The sequence below is a fragment of the Melitaea cinxia genome, chromosome 29 (genome assembly GCF_905220565.1).
Source record: "Melitaea cinxia chromosome 29, ilMelCinx1.1, whole genome shotgun sequence".
Classification (NCBI taxonomy): Eukaryota; Metazoa; Arthropoda; class Insecta; order Lepidoptera; family Nymphalidae; genus Melitaea; species Melitaea cinxia.
Window position 1 is genome coordinate 365,783 of NC_059422.1, and position 20,902 is coordinate 386,684.

General features: G+C 33.2%; 1 protein-coding gene and 2 long non-coding RNA genes across 3 annotated transcripts in view; 1 reads left to right on the forward strand and 2 right to left on the reverse strand.

Annotated features, from left to right (window-relative positions):
• Positions 1–3,754: 3,754 nt before the first annotated feature.
• Positions 3,755–4,961, reverse strand: LOC123667908. The gene is made up of 4 exons (XR_006745489.1): positions 4,682–4,961; positions 4,406–4,519; positions 3,945–4,188; positions 3,755–3,794 (listed from the first exon to the last, which is right to left on the reverse strand). It is a non-coding gene; the product is annotated as an uncharacterized LOC123667908 (long non-coding RNA).
• Positions 4,962–4,968: 7 nt separating this feature from the next.
• The window catches only part of LOC123667907 (pyruvate dehydrogenase (acetyl-transferring) kinase, mitochondrial), a 60,775-nt gene continuing 44,841 nt past the window's right edge, over positions 4,969–20,902 (forward strand). Inside the window, exon 1 of the mRNA XM_045601739.1 lies at positions 4,969–5,297. Within this exon, the coding sequence (XP_045457695.1) occupies positions 5,195–5,297 (103 nt within the window). The 5' untranslated portion in view covers positions 4,969–5,194. The remainder of the gene's footprint in view (positions 5,298–20,902) is intronic.
• LOC123667910 lies at positions 14,988–15,454 on the reverse strand. The gene is made up of 2 exons (XR_006745491.1): positions 15,260–15,454; positions 14,988–15,086 (listed from the first exon to the last, which is right to left on the reverse strand). It is a non-coding gene; the product is annotated as an uncharacterized LOC123667910 (long non-coding RNA).

Genomic DNA, 20,902 nt, shown 5'->3' on the forward strand with positions numbered 1-20,902 from the left:
CCAGCCCTCTTGTCACCAGTGGAGGCAATAAGGCGAGGAGTTATCTCATTTAAAAAATAATTTAGCACTGCTACTCCAAGGTCCAAGTGTTTCGACTGCAAATGGCACAAAGATGTAATTTGAAATTAATGACGAATACTTGTGCCGTTTAGTCGTTTCAGCTTTTTCCGCTGTGGCTCCCGCTTTTAAGGCTGTTTCCCTGACATGAGAAGGAGCAAGTGTGTCAACGCAGGTTGCGTCCCACAAAAGCGCCCGTCCCCTTTCCCAGGGAACCAACGTCAATCCATCAGGTCTCTTGCCATCATTGCGACTAATTCCAGTAGGCTCGATAAGAGCAGGAACGTCGATGGTAGCAAGAGCTTTTTTATGGTATCGTTTAGGGAACCGTGGCGGGAAAACCTACCTGAACTCTTGTTACAGGAAAGGCCGTGTAGTCCGAAAGAATCGACCTCTTTTCCGCACGGAGATCTGTGTTCAAAGCACAGTGGAGCTCCCAACCGGAGACCGAGAGCAATTCTAAAACTTTCATTGTCTAAAAGTGTCCCAAAGTTTTTTGACGGCATTGCGTGTAGCCTGGATTGGGTCAAAAGCCAGAACAGCTGCAAAAAAAACTTCGTATCCTTAATAACAGTATGCGTCAAACTAACGTCCGTATATGTGTTACGTATTGCGTAGCCCTTACCTTATATACGGACGTCGTAAACCTGTATACCTACTATTCGAACCACTACATATTCGACGTCCATGACCAAACCGTCACTAAACAAAAAACACAAATCTTCAGTAGGGGCGCTCAGTAACCAAATAAAAAATCATTGCAAAAATGTATTAAATGTAACAGAACCTTTATTTTTTCAAATTCAAAGACTACTACCCAGCCTGGCTTCCATGTGCATGCAAAAAAGTATAGATAATGTATATTAACTTATAGAAATATTTTTATTTTTATGACAAAATAGTGTCACTTTTCCGTTCAATATGTAAATTCAATTCGTAAATTCGTTAAAGCCTCACTTTTTCCTTTTAAGTGTACTTTTATTTTATTTTACTACTTAAGCAGTATATTGCAACCGAGCGTCAAATAAGCAGCGACACGTGCGTAGCAACTTCGGCAAACTGTTTTTAAATGATTTGTTTTGACTTAATTGAATATTTCAAAACCTTCAAATACAGTCAGTTTGGCAACGTCGCAATAGGACGTCAAATAATCGGTTGTATCGGAAGAGTTTTAGCAGAGTATACGCTCTGTCGATATACGCGCTAGACTAGCGCTGCACCGTTGGTGCGGAATTTCGCGGAAGTTTTAGTTATACAAATGCAAATGTCTCAACGATTTTTTGCCTTCCGGCGATTTTTGTTGTACAGGTAGCTAGAGCCAAAAGGACTAATGGGACATCGATTAATGGCCAGTTTCAATACTCTATCTATCTCTAAATTTGCTTACTAGAGATAGAATTTTGACGTTAACTCCATATAAATTGTGTCAAAAATCTATCGCTAGTAAGCAAATTTAGAGATAGATAGAGTATTGAAACTGGCCATAAAAAAGTGGCGTCCGATATGCGGACGTCTAAAGGAGGTGGACGCCAGTTTAGATGCATTTCGGCCCATGTGGGACGCCTAATTATTAGCAGGATGTATATATATATATATATATATATATATATATATATATATATATATATAATATGGATAGATACTAACTACTACTATTTACATAGTCTACCACATAACTACATTAATAACTACCACAACTTAATCCCTTGTAGTTGAAGTTGTAAATTATGATTTGAAAATAATTTCAATAAAAATAATTTAAAAAGGAGTAGGCTACAAAGAACTATACTGAATTACATTCTTTGCTACATTAAAAGATTGTTGAAAATTATACCTCTATTTCTATTAGGTTTTCCCACAATTCTTTCATAGTTGCGAACAGGAACTTTAACATTTTCTACTGATTAATTCTGGGAAACTGTAATTACATTGATAAAAGTGAACAATAATAAATAAATATCTTTAACACATACACACGGTTGTCTTTCCCTAAGGTAAGCAACTTAACACTTGTTTTATAGACAACAACCAACATGCATATATATATATATATATATATATATATATATATATATATATATATAAATTATAACATAATTATGTATAGTAATACACCCAGACTCAGGCAGGAATCGAACCTACAACCCCCGGAGCAGAAAATAGAACCAGCACAACTGGAATAACAGGCTACTCATCTAAATGTATAAAATTCAATTTTGAGACAAATAAACATTTAAAAAAAAATTAATACATAAAAATGTTTTAGTTGCTTATAATTATCTATGTAGTAACATATACAGTTAGAGAAATATTTTATATAATAAAGTGAACTTGTGTCATAAAATTAAATGCTAATTAGCTATATGCTTATAGTAGACATGTTACTTGTTAATGTTTTATGTAATCAAAAATGTGAAATTTTCATTTGTTATTCTTACCTAGTGTTTTTTCAAAAGTAAGTCCTTGTGGTGGCTGCGAAGTAGAGGGCAAAGGGAGAAAGCTGTATTCAGCATCTGAAAAATAGTAGTACAATATCTAAATATATCTAGTATCTATTACTTGTTAATTTTTTTTTTTTTTACATTTTCCATTATTTACTCACACTTAAATTATCTGAATTTTATTTTCTACTAGCTTCTACCCGCAACTTTGTCCACGTGGAATAGTTACTTTGGGCTAGCTGGGGAAGGTCTCAGAAGGAAAAAATCCGATTTTGAAACATTCTTCATTGGTGGTCCACTCTTATTGGTCTTTGCGTGATAATATATAGCCTATAGCCCTAGCCTTCCTTGATAAATGGGCTATCAAATACTGAAAAAAAATTCAAATTGGTCCAGTAAGTCCAGAGATTAGCGCGTTTAAGAAAACAAACTCTTCAGCTTTATACTAATAGTATAGATTTGATATGAAATTATTTTTATTTTAAAATTAAAGTTAATGATTACTTATCTTGTTATATAGAAGATGAAAATGATTATTTTCCGAAGGTGTTATTCATAATCATTTTATAGAAAAATAAAACTAAAAATCTTATACTGCATTGGATCATTTGTATCATATGTTGTGAATCGTTGCATATATGTGTTAAAAGATATTAAAGATTCTCAGAAAGTGTTTTACATATCTCTCATTTTATCAGCGATATGTATATCAATCAGCCTTAGATATCTGATATCTAAGGGCCAATATTTTCTAGGTAAATGTATAAATAATAAATTAAATATATGTCAGATGATTTTTTAGAACATTGACTAACAATAATCTATTATATGATATTTATTACAACTGAGATTGTACTGCCATTATCAGTACAAAATATATTTAAAAATTATCTTTTTCTATACAGTACAATTGTGAACATTTGTATGGCTTTTATCTCATCTTTATTTTTTTTTTAAATTTCCAGTACATATTTAGTAAGACAGAGTTTTTGAAACAACAAGACATTGTTTTCAAGAAAACTTTTTGTCACTTATTAAAAATGTATAAGACTTGCAACAGCAAGTTATTAAAATTATAAGTAAGTTCATTTAATTAACAATAAAAATCTTAATTTTATCCATCATTAAAAATATATTACATAACCAAACATGAACTAACAAGATGCTGTACCTCTTAAAAACACTTGTTACTTCTAACAACATAACATAAATAAATATAATAAAGTAGTTTACTCACTTTTAGATAAAATATTTTCATTCCATTGCACATTCTCTGAATTTGTTATATCTTGAAAACTAGAAAATAAAAAAGAATTTATCATAAACATCAATTAGCATATTATGAACCAGAAATAAGGCTAGACAAATAGCTAAACAAGAACACCGAGAAAAAATAATTGTAATGTAATTTATAATTATCATAAACATATAAAAAAAAATTTGCACCTTTCAAGACTTGAGATTTTTCTTTTTCTTCACCATATAAAGGAAAATCTACCAAAAGACTAGAAGACATCCAATGGTTGTGGCAAATTTAATGTTGGAATAGCATTTTTAATTAATCTATTGCCCTTTGTATTAAAATACTTTTTTTCAAAGTGATATCCACACAAATATTTAATTTCATGCAATTTTTTAACGGGTATGTAAGCAGTCTTCATTCCCAACTGCTTTGACCCAAGAATGACACCTGAGAGTAGAATTTTAATCGTCAATTTAAATTAAAAGTTTAAATTTTACATAGTCTACAACTAGTTTTCTAGTATACATAAGTATGTATAATACTTTAATGTTACTTTATTACTACAGTTAGCTATTTACTGTTATAAAGATTTTAAGTAGAATTTATTTAAATATTGTATTATTCTATTGTTACCACCACAGATCATAGTAATATTTACACTAACCGATCTGGATCAAGTGGAAACTTCTTCAAAAATACATTGGCTCCAGTCCAGGGGTCCTCTTGAGACCACAAATAGTACATTTTTGATATCTCACATTACGTTTCACTGTATTTTCTAAAGGAATGAAAACAGAAAAATATAGTATAAGTAATAAAAATATAGGTATAACTATAAAATACTATTATTTTCTGTTGATATAGATATTAAGAACTTATTTTCAAAAGCAAAATTACTTCGTTCGACCAAAAAGACCAATGATTCAGGGTCAAATAAAACCCATAGTAAATCCCTAGAAGCGACGAATAATATTCTCACAATAAAGTATTAGGGCTCAGAAAATATATATGCAGAAAAAACTAAAAATCCAAAATTCCGGGCGTGGTTACTCGGTGGTTGCAATATAATATGGCGGTTAGGAAATAATTGTTCGAGTCAAAATTTGACAATTACGACGTTTCCGACGTTTAAATTTTTTCATTTTGACGTACAATTTTGCCAATTTATATAAAAATTCAAGTTTGGTATACAAAGTATAGCAAAAAAAGTGTCGCCCTACTGAGTCTACCAGTATATAAGTGTATAATCTATGGAATAGTCAGTTTCAGTCAGTTTAATTTTTTGCGCGTTGATAGCTGGTTCACGTCGAATCATAATAATATCGTGATCTTTAACAAACTTTAAATTTATTCAACAATATGTGCGCCTTAAACATTCAGTGAAAAAAATATTTTGTGTGATCATAAACAAATTATTCAGTGTCAGTTTTAATTAAAAAATAAAAAAATAAAAATGAGGTTGGCGGGTGCAATTTTCAGCAATGTTACAAAAATGTTAGACTTTTATTCACAGTTCAATCCATCTCCACTATCAATAAAACAGTTTATTGATTTCGGTAAGTACTTATTATATATTTACTTCAAAATACATACGTATTGTATATATATATTGTTATGGTTGTCGCTTCTGAAGGTCGAAAGGGTAAAATTTTATTTATTTACATTGATATTTTTCAATGTATCAATAACTTACGCAACTCCTATATAAACAAGATAATAGCTTTTAACCTATAGGGAATGTGAGTCAAGGCTAGCGCGATAACCTATGATGCTAAAAAACAGCCACTTTCCAAAGTTCATGTAAAAATTTAAAAAAAAATTAATATTCATTTCTTATATTCTTAGCTTCAAAATTATATATTTCGAGAGAATTTTAATTATAACAAATATTATTAGTTAACAAAACCTGCTTTATTAAAAGGATAGTTAATAAAATTTTAAAGTCATTCAATATATATATTTTTTAATAAATATTATTTAATATATTGTTTTAAATTTCCATGGTTCTTAACATTATTTGAATTCGTTTTTTCGGGATTTATACCATGTACCTTTTTATCTTTGAGGCTCCGATATTTCGGCGCAGTTGCATGCGCTATGGTCACGGAATAACTGTTCGATTATTGCGGGTAGATGTTATGGGCAGACATATCGGTCTACCCTCCGTCTCAGTCTTCTATTACGCTCGATACCGGTACCACTGTCTGCAAACTCACTACTCACTCGACCCTGTTCGACCTGACTCACGACTCACTACTCACTCAAACCTGTTCTGAGAACAGGTTCGAGTGAGTAGTGAGTTTGCAGACAGTGAGACGGAGGGTAGACCGATATGTCTGCCCATAACATCTACCCGCAATAATCGAACAGTTCTTCCGTGACCATAGCGCATGCAACTGCGCCGAAATATCGGAGCCTCAAAGATAAAAAGGTACATGGTATAAATCCCGAAAAAACGAATTCAAATAATATAATTTAAATATTAAAGTAGAAATAAACAGACTTCCTAGTTTTTGCTGTGAATACAAAAACTTATAATTCTTGTAATATTCAGTTCTTGTTAGATTCTTATATTATTTTCTAATTCAATTAATATCAATATGTTAACAAATCAAAAGTGAAAAAAATATATAATAAAATATATATACATAAGATAGTCAAATTATTTCTATTAAAATTTTAAATACATAAAATCAGTTTTTTTCTTACTTACACCTATTTGGTACATAAACAAATATATAAATAATAAATAATAATAAAAGGAAAAGAAAGACATTATTTAATTATATCAAAATAATAGCACAACTATTAATTAATTGTTTTAATTATTTTGTGAAATCAATTTAAAAAAAAATTTTTTTCTTAATTTTTTTTCTATAATTATTTTTGCTCAAACAATCCAATTTGCTAGTTAACAACTAGGATATCCAAAATGTATATATAATTATCTCTACTGTATTTATTTAAAATTTAAATTAAGCATTAAGTGGCTTATGTTAGGAACAAACGACCATGTGTGTTATAAACATAAGATTAAAAGAAATAGCATTAAAATCCAATAAATAACTTGAAACTTTACTTCTTTTCTAATTGTAAAGATGATAAGATTCATTATAATCATTCATTATCCACGAAATAGTCTTACAAGACTAGTAATAAAAATTGTAACAGTAAACCAGTAGGATTTTCTACTGTATACCCCTACAAACACAAGCGCAAACGCCCAGATGACAGAAATATTTCTGTTTATAATAATCATTTTATTTATAGTTAGTCTAATGTGAATAAAAACAAATAAAGTAAAAAAATTATAAAATATTTTGCATAAAACTTCATAATTCATAAACACTAAGGGCAATTTTCACCAGTTCATCAGATTTTTCAGATTAGATGTTAGCAGTAGGATTTAAATTAGGCCATTAACGCCTAATTCTCTCCAATTAATAAACAACATCTATAATCTCATTGGCAAATAGAAATATCCCATATATAAACGTGGAATTTGGTGTTGATTAAGAATTATCTGGTTGATTACTCAAAGATTAAATAGAAATTTGTGAAACTGGTAAATATGTCCTTTGTTTATTGTGTTGACAAAGACACTTAATCATATACAATACACAAATCTGTAGTTTGTTTGAAGGCTTGGTAATCACAACTTCCTGTAGCTATGATAAACATCTGCTTTATGGTACCTATTTAGTAAGAAAATGATTCAAACTTAATATTTAACAGATGAAAAGGCACTTTGATTTTATTTCAATATGATTCCACCCGTACATGTTAGGTCGAAATTTTTGATAATTTACATCGTTCCATAGCTTAATTGGCTAAAGCACCAACACGGTCAGTCAGAGATGCAGGATCGATCCCCGATATTAAAAATGTTTAGAAATCCCTAATATGTGGGTAACACAAAAATAAATATTAAGAAGCTAGTAATGTTTCATAAACTATGGTAACAGCATAAAAATCCATTATGTGATAAATTTTTCAAACTCATACCCATATTGTTTAATACACTTTAAAGAAACATTCTTGAATTGAAATTGATCAGCAGCGGAACGATTACAAGTACTTATATTAGAAAATTAGATTAGAAAACTGTATGGCCTTAGTTGTCGATAAATATCGTTACATAGTATAAAACAAAGTTGCTACCCGCTGTCTCTATGCTTAGATCTTTAAAATTACGCAACGGATTTTGATGCGGTTTTCTTTAGTAAAGAGAGTGATTTCAGAGAAAGGTTTATATGTATAATACATGCATAATATAGTAGAGGAACACTACTAGTTTTTGCAATCGTGCGAAGCCGGAGCGGTTCGCTAGTATTATTATATAACTTCTAATAAAACTGTCTAGGCACCAACGTCACAACGTCATTTGGTCAATAAAAGAAAAATCAAAATTTTCCATTTGATAATCAACAATACGTGGACAGTAAAGATTTACTGACGTGAAGATATTACTTGGTCTTTATACAGCATATAAGATAGAGGCATTAAATTAAACTACATAATATCACTTCGCTTCAGCCTGTAATATCCCACTATTGGGCACAGGCCTCTTTCCCCATGGAGAAGGATCAGAGCTTAATCCGCCACGCTGCTCCAATGCGGGTTGGCGGATATATTCCCTACTACGAGTAACGATCGCTGTCAGGTGTAAATGATAACAACCGGGACCGAAGGCTTAACGTGCTCACCGAGGCATGGTGGGGAGCCCCACAAGGACTCCACAAACACCCAGACCACGGCAAACACTCGATCAATCGGGGTCAATCGATTCTTACTGAGTAAACTTCAATAAACTGTAATAAAAATACACAAAAGTATCATAAAAAAATACATTTATCTAAAAAAAAAAACACACAAATAAATTACAAGTTGAACCAAAAAACATAACTTTGATAATGTTGTTTTAAAGTCGTATAAGTATGATAAACATCTGTTTGTATATGATTTACGCTATAAAAGGCGAAAAATCACGCTATATCTTCATATGTTCATTAATTCATTCATTTTTATGAATGGCTGACGGTTGTCAACATTATCAAAATGGTACAGATGATTTTGCCAATGACACGTAGAATGGAATGAGAATCGACGGAGATTGATCGGTGCGTTCGAGATTACAATCTTAATAGAATTTTGAGGAGTGTAAATTTAGTTGTTATTTTATGGTCATTCTTATTTTCTTATTGAAATAGATCGGTTCTATCTATGGACTATATAATTAACCGTGTCGCTCGGGTTTACCCGCGTAATTTGCCGCGGGAAGATCGGGATAAAAGTTGTCTAGGTGTTATTCTGCATCTCCCGTTTTCTACGTACCTAGAGTTTCATTGTAATCGATTCAATAGTTTTTTTTTCATGAAAGAGACAAAAATCCATATAAAATTCCGCTTTTATAGTATTAGTACGGGTCATATAAATTAGACAAAGAAAATCAGTGATACAAATATGACCATTTACAGGTTAAAAACGCGCGTCCCAGCTAGCTTGAAAAAATATATTAAGTTGCTAAGTATCAACAAAAGCGACGTAGTTCCCACAAACATATTATGTACCCGCTATTGTACGTTCAGATATTGTATTACGGATGACTCAAGTTTGTTTTCAATGTCACTATCAGTAATTGGATAATACTAAGAAAACTTGTTTAAATACCTAATCGTCAATTGGGAACACGTGAGTTCCAGTTTGAAGGTAATGGGGTCGATTGTGCGTTGTACTAATTTTTAAAATTGTCCGGCTATTGTGTACATCAAAGGTAGATTAATTTGTGGGAGGTTAAATTTTTATTATTTCTGACTCTACCTTAATTCCGGTGCTGCGGGAAGTGTACTCATGCCGTACTGCGGCTATCACGCGTTATTTTCGAACAAATTTACGTAAAAACGATCTTTACTGCAAGATCAAAATACGATACGAACTGACCGTCAGACATAATATTCTAATAAAGTTAGTAACATTGCGTGCTAGAATATAGATATCGAAATCGAAAAATACCCAAAACCGAATCGGAGCACCCCACTGTGCACGTGGTCTTGGTGTGCCCTACCCCTAGAGTGTTTTTTTTAAGCCGGAAGCGCGGAGGGAGGGCTGCACTCCCACAGCGCCGGAGCCAAGCGTTATTCTTAGGTTAATTTTTTTCGATTTAAAAATTGAACCTTAAAACTTCAACCACGATATCTCTGTAACAATGGGGTTTACACGAAAATAGTTGTCCGGGAGGGGGGGGGGGGTGTAAAAAACCCACACTCCCTCCCACCCCCACCCCCCTTTTCTCCCCAACCCCATAAATTACTTGCCGGCGATGTACATAATTACCTTAGTACCACAAAGTGTTTACCATTAGCATACTGTCCAACCGATGGTAAGCGATTACCATAGAATATTGAAGCCGCAACGCCAGAAGTATCGCAAGGGTCGAGTGGAATATTTCCTGTTGTCTCCTCATGAGGCACTTGGAAGTAATGAGTTTATTTAGACATTAAGCCGAATAAAAAAACACCTTCAACGCAGTTCCGAAAAATCTGTGCGTCATCGTATCAACGTCGTATCCCAACGATCAATTTATATATTTTCAGAATCGTACATAAATCACATAAATAAATATCATATAACATACACACACGGTCGTCTGTTCATATGGTAAGCAACTCAATGCTTGTGTTACAGGTAACAGCCGACTGTTATAACTATTTTTTTTTTTTTGATAAACATACAGAAATAAAACATATATAAATACAAATATTACACCCAGACTCAGACAAGAATCGAACCCGCAACCCGCAGAACAGAAAGCAGGACTACTACAAACTGCGCCAACGGGCTAGTCAAATCAGTTATATATATTATCCTATGTAAGTTTAAATTTGTTAGAATTTAACACTTTAAATAATATAGTAATATCTGTAGGACAAAAATAATACTATACGATGGGAGCAATGATCATCATCATTACAGCCTATACAGTCCACTGCTGGACATAGGCTTCCACAAGTTTACGCCAAAAATAACGTGAACTCAAGTATTTTGCCCATAGTCACTACGCTGGGCACGCGGGTTGGTCACCGCAGTACTGGCTTTGTTGCACCGAATACGCTGCCCGTCTTCGGCCTGTGTATTTCAAAGCCAGCAGTTTCAAGCAATGGATGGGAGCAATGCTGGATGAAAAGTAACCTTGTCTTATTCCAGACATATATAGCCCACATCTGTACCAAATTTCGTCCAGACCCGTTCAGTCTTCCTTTAGTAAACGTAGCAAACATACAAATTTTCGCATTTGTTTGTTTCATTGTGGTAGGGCAGCTCAAAAATATAAGAATAGCGATTTGACAATTTAAACACGTTATTTATTACCCAATAATACCCACAGATGGTGGAAAACTTGTAGATATTTTGTTTGTTGACGGAACTAGTGACTCATTATAATGAAACAAACTTTTTCGGATTGTATCGCGACTTATTAGGTTTTTTACATGCCAGACGTTTCGGATAATTTACAGCAACTACGGACCTTGTTTCATTATATTGAGTGAAATTCGCGTAAACATTAGAAAACAAAATAGATGTTGTTCGATTCTCAGACCTACCCAATATGCACACAAAATTTCATGAGAATCGGTCAAGCCGTTTCGGAGGAGTTTAACTACAAACACCGATGAGAATTTTATATAATAGATTTATATATATGTATAATTTATATGAATGTTTTTCGAAAGAAAAATATGTAGCTATACCCACCAGTCGGCTGTTACCTATAACACAAGCATTAAGTTGCTTACTTTAGGAACAGATGACCGTGTGCGTATGTTATAAATATTTATTTATTTATCTATTTATACACATGCATCAAAATTTCCACGTACAGGAAGTCGTAAACAATATCTATTGTTATGTATGAAAATTGTTTAAGCTACATGTTTTTAAAACAGATTCGAACACATAATTGTAACAAGTTGGTCAATCCGTTATCATCTGTTTTGTTTCATAATATGTCATAATGATTTGTTAATTGCATGTTAGTGTAACAAGTAATACAACGTAGATCGACGAAAAAATAGTCAAGCAACTACGCGTTATTAAAGATTACTCAAAAAGTAGTTATCAGATCTCGATGAAATTTATATGTGACCACATGATAAACATCAGCTTTCGATTAAATTAAAAATTATCAAAATCGGTACACCCAGTAAAAAGTTATTACGGATTTTCGAGAGTTTCCCTCGATTCCTCTGGGATCCCATCATCAGATCCTGGTTTTCTTATCATGGTACTAAACTAGGGATATCTCCTTTCCAACAAAAAAAGAATTATCAAAATCGGTACACCCAGTAGAAAGTTATGCGGTATAATACAACGTAGGTCGACGAAAAAAGCGTCAAGTAAAAACACATTATTAGATATAACTCGAAAAGTAGTTGTTAGATCTCAAATAAATTTAAATGGGACCAATTGGCACACACCACCTTTCGATTAAAACAAAATTTGTCGAAATCGGTCCACGCGGGCAAAAGTTCTGATGTAACATACATAAAAAAAAAAAAAAAAAAAAAAATACAGTCGAATTGAGAACCTCCTCCTTTTTTGGAAGTCGGTTAATAATAAAAAAGTGATTAAGGGCGTACCCTATCTGAATGACCTCGCGCGTTTCAACTCGCTTGACCGCCCCCTTCCCGCTCTTCACCTGACAACTTTTACGTATTTAAGCGCGTGAGGAAAAATACGACATCTAGCGGATTTGTTACGTATTATTACAACGCGCAGTCATCAATCGATTTTATAGGCCGAGAGTTGATAACGCAAACAGATTAAAATACCTAAATATATTTTATTTATTCACTTTGAAATATATGTGAATACTAACTTTGCAAATTATTTAAATACGCTACAGAGTTAATTTGCAATTAGGGATGGACTAAAAAGAAATACCTGGATATCTATTTGTTGGTAAGTAATTTAATTAGTATAGATGTGCTGATTATAGCTTTGGCCACCTTGACTAGCCGAATAGTCGATTGTAAAGAGACCACTAGTCAGCGGGCCGAATAAATAAAAAAAAAAAATCCTACTCTTTTTAACCGACTTCAAAAAAGGAGGAGGACCGTATATATTTTTTTATGTATGTTCGGGGATAACTTCGTCGTTTATCGACCGATTTTGATAATTCTTTTTTTTGTTGGAAAGGAGATATCTTAGGTGTGGTACCATGATAAGTAAACTAGGATCTGATGATGGGATCCCAGAGAAATCGAGGAAAACTCGAAAATCCGCATAACTTTTTAGTGTACCGATTTTGACAATTTTTGATTTAATCGAAAGCCGATGTTTATCATGTGGTCACATTTAAATTTCATCGAGATCTGATTACAACTTTTGGAGTAATCTTTGATAATGCGTATTTACTTGACTAATTTTTTGTCTACCTGCGTTTTATTACTTGTCGATATAACTGAAGTCGGTTTTTTTTCGTTTGCTTGCAAACACAATTATTATATTGAGTACACATGATTAAACATACACTCATTGATTTAAAATTGTGATTTTTATTTTTAAATATGAATCGGTTACATTTTTGCTTTTATTTGAGTATATTTCTTAAATAATGTGTTCGGATCAATCAGTTCTGGAAGTATGCAGTCAATATAGAATTTTGTCAACTTTTGTTTTATTTCCTTCTGCCAAAAATTATCGTCTTTATTAATAATTTCGATTCTAAGGGATTCATTTTCACTGCCCCATACCGCATATATACATTTTTTGCTTTGTGTTACATGTAATTGACCTTGAATTTGGTAATACCAATTTTTGTTAATGTGGTATTGACCATTCTTATTTATTTTCCAGACGGTTATTTTTTTCTTCCTAATAGCTTCGTCTATGCCGATTCTATGCGCTGTAATGGGACATTTCACCTCAATGAGATGACGATGTTTGCCAATAACCTTGTGATTGTGGTCGTATGTATTTTCAGTGAAACTAGGCAAATTTATAGCTGACAACACTTCTTCAAGTTGTGACCGGCCACATCCTATTGCGATGGTACCAGCTACTGCACATGCATTCAAATTTAAATAATTGTCTTCACAGATATCATTTTCGATTGTAAGAGTTACGTTATACATTTTACACTGAAAAGTAAATAATGATATCAGACTATTTTGATTTTCTCCTGTTAGTATTATATCATTCGATGAATACGCTAGATGGCCATGTTTACAAAAGTTGAGTAATTTTTTGCGTGAATTGAGATATGGCCACAATCTTCCTTCCGACGTGTTTATCGGATATAATTTCTTCCGGTTCCGTAGTAACAGTATACTGAAATTAAAAAAATAACTGAATCGAGAACAAAAAGTTGAACACATATTTTATTTGTTTACCAGAAAGAAAATGTGAAAGGTAAAATAATACAGTGATAACTAAAATGGAAATACCTCTTTTTCTTCACTTTCTAATCCCTGACAATAGGTTGAATTAAACCCATTAGTTGACTCTGCAAACTTATTCTTATGTGCCATAGGCGTAATTAAATCTAGACCTTGTGGCACTTTTTTGAAGGTAGTCCTAGAAAAAAATATACATTTACTAAGATAATAACATATTTTACATTTTGTACACATTGAATTAAGATAACACAAAGACACATATCTACACACACATCCACGCAAACAAATACTAGTACACTTATTGCTGCATTTTTTTTTTTTGGTACTATATAGGTATGTTTGACACACTAAAACATACATTCATAAATAATATACATATACAAATACTTTATTCGTCGATTATAAGTAGGTCTGTCATTTCATTAGATAGTATGAATAAAGACAAAAAGAATACACAATATAACATACATACATACATACATACTTAATTACATACACACATACATATAACACACAAAACTTATACTATTACGTAATCGATGCCTACGATTAAAATGTCACTTCCTGGCTAGGTACTCATTTTTCATTTAAACTAATCCTAAGTAAAAAAAGGAAATTAAAAGAAATAAATAAAAACCGACTGCATAAAAACTGAAAAGAAAGATAAACAAGTCCAGTACTCAATCTAGATTCCTATACTGAGTACTGGACTTGATTTTAAATCACTCACAGCGATTTAAGCAGTCGGGTTCACATAACGATTTACTTTTTTTATAACCGCACCAAGTCCGCAAAGCCCAGTCAGGAAGTGTCTAATAATGCGGTGTGACTCTTAGCCTATTTTACTTACTGTGTGACATCGCAAGTTCGAAGTTGACAATTTTCTGAAGTTAAATCTTTTCTATATTTCCATCGAGTTGTTGTAGTACCTGTCTTTTTCTTTGAGCTCTGTAAATAAAATAATAAGATGATTATTTATATTGTAAATTTTCCTATGCGCATAAATTGTTTAGCGTAATTGATATTATATTAATTTTATTAATACGTTCTATAGTATTGTAATAAACTTACAATACAATATAAAATTACGATAAAAAATCAGTACGTAATTAAGTACTTACACTGCGATTTTTATTTCCGTGAGCCTTTGTTGCTGATATCATTTCACTTTTGATACTTTCGGCATATTCAATTTGCACAAGTAAACAAATAGGTAGTTATTTCGTCCTTTCGCTCGCTTATAAAACTAAATAAACAGTATTTGCACAAGCAAATAAGTAAATGCGTCCTTTCGTTCACTTGTAAAACTAAAGTGTCTACAGTTTCCTATCACACAAATGTCAAAATTGTGGGGTCAATAAAAATAAAATAATAAACAATAAATGCGCGCGCGTCGCATCAAACGACACAAGGTCCTCATACAACGGCCGAGAGGCGAATGCTCCTCGTCGCCCGCGCAGACACCCGCTTGCCCGGTTTACTTACGAAATTCAATATTACAGATTTCTCAAAAATTATCTATTTAATTGAAAAATTGGCAGACAGTATTGAAGAGTAATGCATTATTCACTACTGGTTAAAGTTTCATGTCTATGCGTTGCATAATTAGCGAGTTTATACGGATTTTAGACCGAGAAAAGCGTTCACGAAAAATTCATTTTCTCGTGATAAGGTAAGTTTTTCAATATATCAGTAGACACAATTACAGATCAATTATCAAGCTAAAATATTGTCTTTAGAACTTTATTGTTTATTCAACGTTCAAGCATACTATAAGGAATGTAAAAACAGTAAATTCGGCCGGGTAGCCCCTTAAGAAATCTATACTAATATTGTAAAATTGAAAAGTTTGTTTACATTAACGCGCTAATCTCAGGAACAACTGGTCTGATTTGAAAAAGACTTTCATTGTTAGATAGTCCATTTATCGGGGAAGGCTATAGGCTATATAATATATCTTAGTACCTATTTTTTTTTAATTAACGTGGGTAAAACCGCGAGATACATGTAGTGCATAAACTTTAGACTACTAGAGAGGGATTTATTATAATAATAATGGTGCTTTACACTCAAAAGTGCTCCCAGTAAGATGTAAATTCTTTGTCTGGAAACACAATACAATCGTAAACGTCCAGACGACGGCGGCGATCGAACCCCTTTACCCACGTAATTGTATTCGTTCGCAAACGAAATAATTGTGTTTGCTGGCAAACGAAAAAAAATCGACTTCAATTACATCGACATGTAATACAACGTAAGTAGACGAACAAAATTAACAAACGCACTAGTCGTCACTACGAATATCAATAAATAAATAAATATCTTATAACATACACACACGGTCGTCTGTTCCTATGGTAAACAACTAAATGCCTGTGTTACAGGTAACTGCCGACTGGTATAATTTTTTTTTTTTTTTTTTTATAAACATACATAGTGCTGTGTGGCTACGGCACTAAAGAATTTAGCCACCCCCTCTCTTCCCGTGGGTGTCGTAAGAGGCGACTAAGGGATAACAAGGTTCCACAACCACCTTGGAACTTAAGAAGCCGACCGATGGCGGGATAACCATCCAACTGCTGGCTTTGAAATACACAGGCCGAAGACGGGCAGCAGCGTCTTCGGTGCGACAAAGCCAGCCCTGCGGTCATCAACCCACCTGCCCAGCGTGGTGACTATGGGCAAAACACATGAGTTCACGTTATTTTTGGCGTCAACTTGTGGAGGCCTATGTCCAGCAGTGGACTGTATAGGCTGTAATGATGATGATGATGATGATACATAGAAATAGTACATATATAAATATATAAATACAAATATTACACCCAGATTCGGGCAAGAATCGAACCCGCAGAACAGAAAGCAGGGCCACTACAAACTGCGCCAACGGGGTAGTCAAATATCGAAATATCGAAGGTTAACCTCGATTTCTTTGGGATGACATCATCAGATCCTGCATTCCTCATCATACCACCCTTAGCATATTTCCTTTTCAACAAAAAAAGAATTATCAAAATTTTCGGTTTACAAACGACGATGTTATCCGCGAATACACATTAAAAATAGGTATATACGATCGAATTGAGAATCCTCCTTTTTGAAGGCGGTAAAAAAGACAATTTAATTTACATCGACAAGTAATACAACGTAGGTAGTTGATAAAACAGTTTACAGTATTAGGCATAACGCAAAAAGTACTAACATTACATACGATACATTCGGTAAAAAGCTATGAGGTAATTTACATAAAAATACAGGCTCCTTTTTATTTAAGTCGGTCTAAAACTTATTTTTTAAAAAGAATAAATGTAATAGTATGCTCGACCTCTAAAGTAAATAGGGATATCATTAAAGGTCATAGGGTCACCGACGATGTATTATATAACGTCCTCGGAGTTAAAGGGTTTTTAAAGGGCATTTTCCGTGACATTGGGACTCGGAAGCGATTAGAACTGTTGGGACGTACGTATTATGTGATAAGAGAATAGTAGAGGGGAAAAGTATAATAAAAAACGTTAATTGTGTTTGCTGACAAACAAAAAAAACCGACTTCAATTCTCGACAAGTAATACAACATAGGTGGACGAAAAAATAGTCAAGTAAATACGCGTCATCAAAGATTACTCAAAAAGTTGTAATCAGTGCTTGACGAAATTTAAATGCAATCACATAATAAACAGTAAGTAAAAACGCATTATTAGATATAACTCGAAAAGTAATCGTTAGATCTCAAATAAATTTTAGTGGAACCAATTGACACACACCACCTTTCGATTAAAAAAAAAAATCGTCGATATCGGTCCACCCAGTCAAAAGTTCTGAAGTAACATACATAAAAAAAAACAGTCGAATTGAGAACCTCCTCCTTTTTTCGGAAGTCGGTTAAAAATAAATAAATTATCATCTTGAAATTTGATGCCATATTTTCTTCTGAGTTCTTGCTACTGGTTGATCAGGTTCTCTTCTATTATTACATTAACAGGATAACTTTGCATGTCGCGTTTGCTTTAATATGTTTGTACATTTAGAAATGTAGTCTATGATAAAATTAATATTGTAATGTATCATAAATGTAACAACTGCTAGCAAACCTTAATAAATAAATAAATAAAATAAACGAACAATCAAAGTCGCTTCGTACATAAGAAATACATAAAGATATGCAGAATGTTATTTTTGCAAGTTGGTACGAGTTACATCAAATGCGTGTATTACGCTTAATGCCAATCACATTACACTCACCAATTGTTACACAGTTAATTTATCTTTACGCTTTACGAGATATATAATCTAATATATAAAATTCTCGTATCATGGTGTTAAACATTGAACTCCTCCGAAACGGCTCGATCGATTTTAATAAAATTTTGTGGGCATATCGGCTAGGTCTGAGAATCGGCCAACATCTATTTTTCATACCCCTAAGTTATAAGGGGGGGGGGGGATTAAGCGGGTTAATAAGATATATGGCAAAGCAACGTTTGCGGGGTCAGCTAGTTTTGTTTATAATAAATATTTAATTTTGTTCGTTTGAAGCCGATCATCGTTACAGTCTGTTACCAAGCGTTATTACACAATCTAAAATAATTGTCTAGCTAATCTCTTGGCACTCGAACGTTTGATATTTGTATATTTTTTTAAAAATAAAGTATCTTCTTTTTAATGATAAAATGAGGGTAGATTGAAATATGATACTAATTATTGTTTATGAAATTGACTGACGCAGAACTGGATAATTCCTTTTTTTTTGGGTTCATAATTGTCAGGATAAGGTTTTTGAAGAAAGGAAAATTAAAATACATATACCTAAATATAATTATATTTGACGACGTGTTAGCGTAGCGGTCACAGCACTGGTTGTGACCACCGGCGGCGGTTTCGATCCCCGCTCACGACAAATGGGCCTTTGTGCTTGTGTATTATGTATGTTTCCAGACCTCCGACACAGGAGAAATCCTACTGGTGGCCGTTGAATGTGAAACGTTTATTATTATTATTCAATATTTACGAAAACAATTATAACGGTACGATGTTTGCTACTAGTTCATACAAATTTAAATTTACGGCACCTTACCACCTTAACTACCTTATTATAATTGTTAATTTAAATGCTTAATACTTTTCTGTTATTCTTGTAAGCAAAGTTGCGCATAAATATCCTCTTATTAAAATACTAGTAGTTATTATTATAGTATTTGGGTAATTAAAATATTTTGAGTGTATTTTGTTGACGGAAACTAACGTGGCTGCTGAACGAAACGAGGAAAACTCCTTTTTTTTATACAACTAGGTCGGCAAACAAGCGTACGGCTCACCTGATGGTAAGCGATTACCGTAGCTTATAGACGCCTGCAACACCAGAAGCATCGCAATCGCGTTGCCGGCCCTACCCTAACCCCTCCCAGGAGCTCTGGTCACCTTACTCACCAACAGGAACACAACACTTCTTGAAAATAGTATTATTTAGCTGTGGTCTTCTGTTAGGCCGGGGGACTACCCCAGTTGAGCTGCTCCATATTTTGAACAGGAAATTCCCTGCTGTTCCCTACCTCAGTTAAATACACAGGGAATACACAGCTTAGACAATTATCATAAAAGCTAGCAACAAGTACTTTAGAACGTATATTTGTATTAAAACATTAGACTTAACCGAACTAAATGTAGACAGTAAATAAGGTATTAGTAATTGTGTTTGATTAGTATTTGTGAGAGTGTGTAGGTCCGCAAAAAAGCGTACGGCTCACCTGATGGTAAGCGATTACCGTAGCTTATAGACGCCTGCAACACCAGAAGCATCGCACGATGCCGACCCAATCCCCAATCTCCCCAAGGAGTCAAATCACTCCCCCCCAAAAGCTAATTTGCTGATCTCTATCAAGAAGCTCTTGTTAAATTGCTCTTCTCAGATCTTAATCAACGTCCGATCCTTGATGATTGACTTTATTTTTCGTTTTCTAAAATTCGGTTTGTCAAAGATATCTCATTTTTAACCGGCTTCCAAAAAGAGAAAGTTTCTCAATTCACCCGTATATTAGCATATATATGTTATATGTTCGCGGATAACTTCGTTTATGAACTGATTTAGATAATTCTTTTTTTGTTGGAAAGGAGATATCCCAAGTGTAGTACTATGATAATGAAACGAGGATCTGATGATGGTATCCCAGAGAAATCGAGGGGAAACCTTCGAAAATCGCAGTGACGACTAGTGCATTTGTTAATTTTTTTCGTCTACTTACGTTATATTACTTTGTCGATGTAATTGAAGTCGGTTATTTTCGTTTGCTAGCAAACATAATTATTTTATGACATCAAAATACACTGAAAACTTTTTTGAAGCGGTTACAAGTGTGCGGATTTTTTTCTCTCTTAATCATCTTCCGCGTCCCTATTTCTCTGCCAATTAAGTTATGCGCCGTACTGACTGCAGTGGTGATTTTTTTTGGACCAGTGTTTTATACCAATTAGAGGAAAAAATGAGTAATTTATATCCAAGTAAATTTACTTGTTTGTGTAGTAGAAAGTCTCGGAACGACGACATCTTGAATATATATCCTGGGCACTTGTACATTATAAACCAAATACCATAACAAAATTCTATATGGTTACACAAAAATTTATATTAAGTGGGAATTAGATCCACCACCACTAATACCCACTTTGTGCTACCATTACGTCATTCCAGCATAATAATATTGTTTTTAATATTTTTCGAGTCTCGAAGCCCGTACTTCATTGCATTAAGGACAGATGTCGCAAATTCC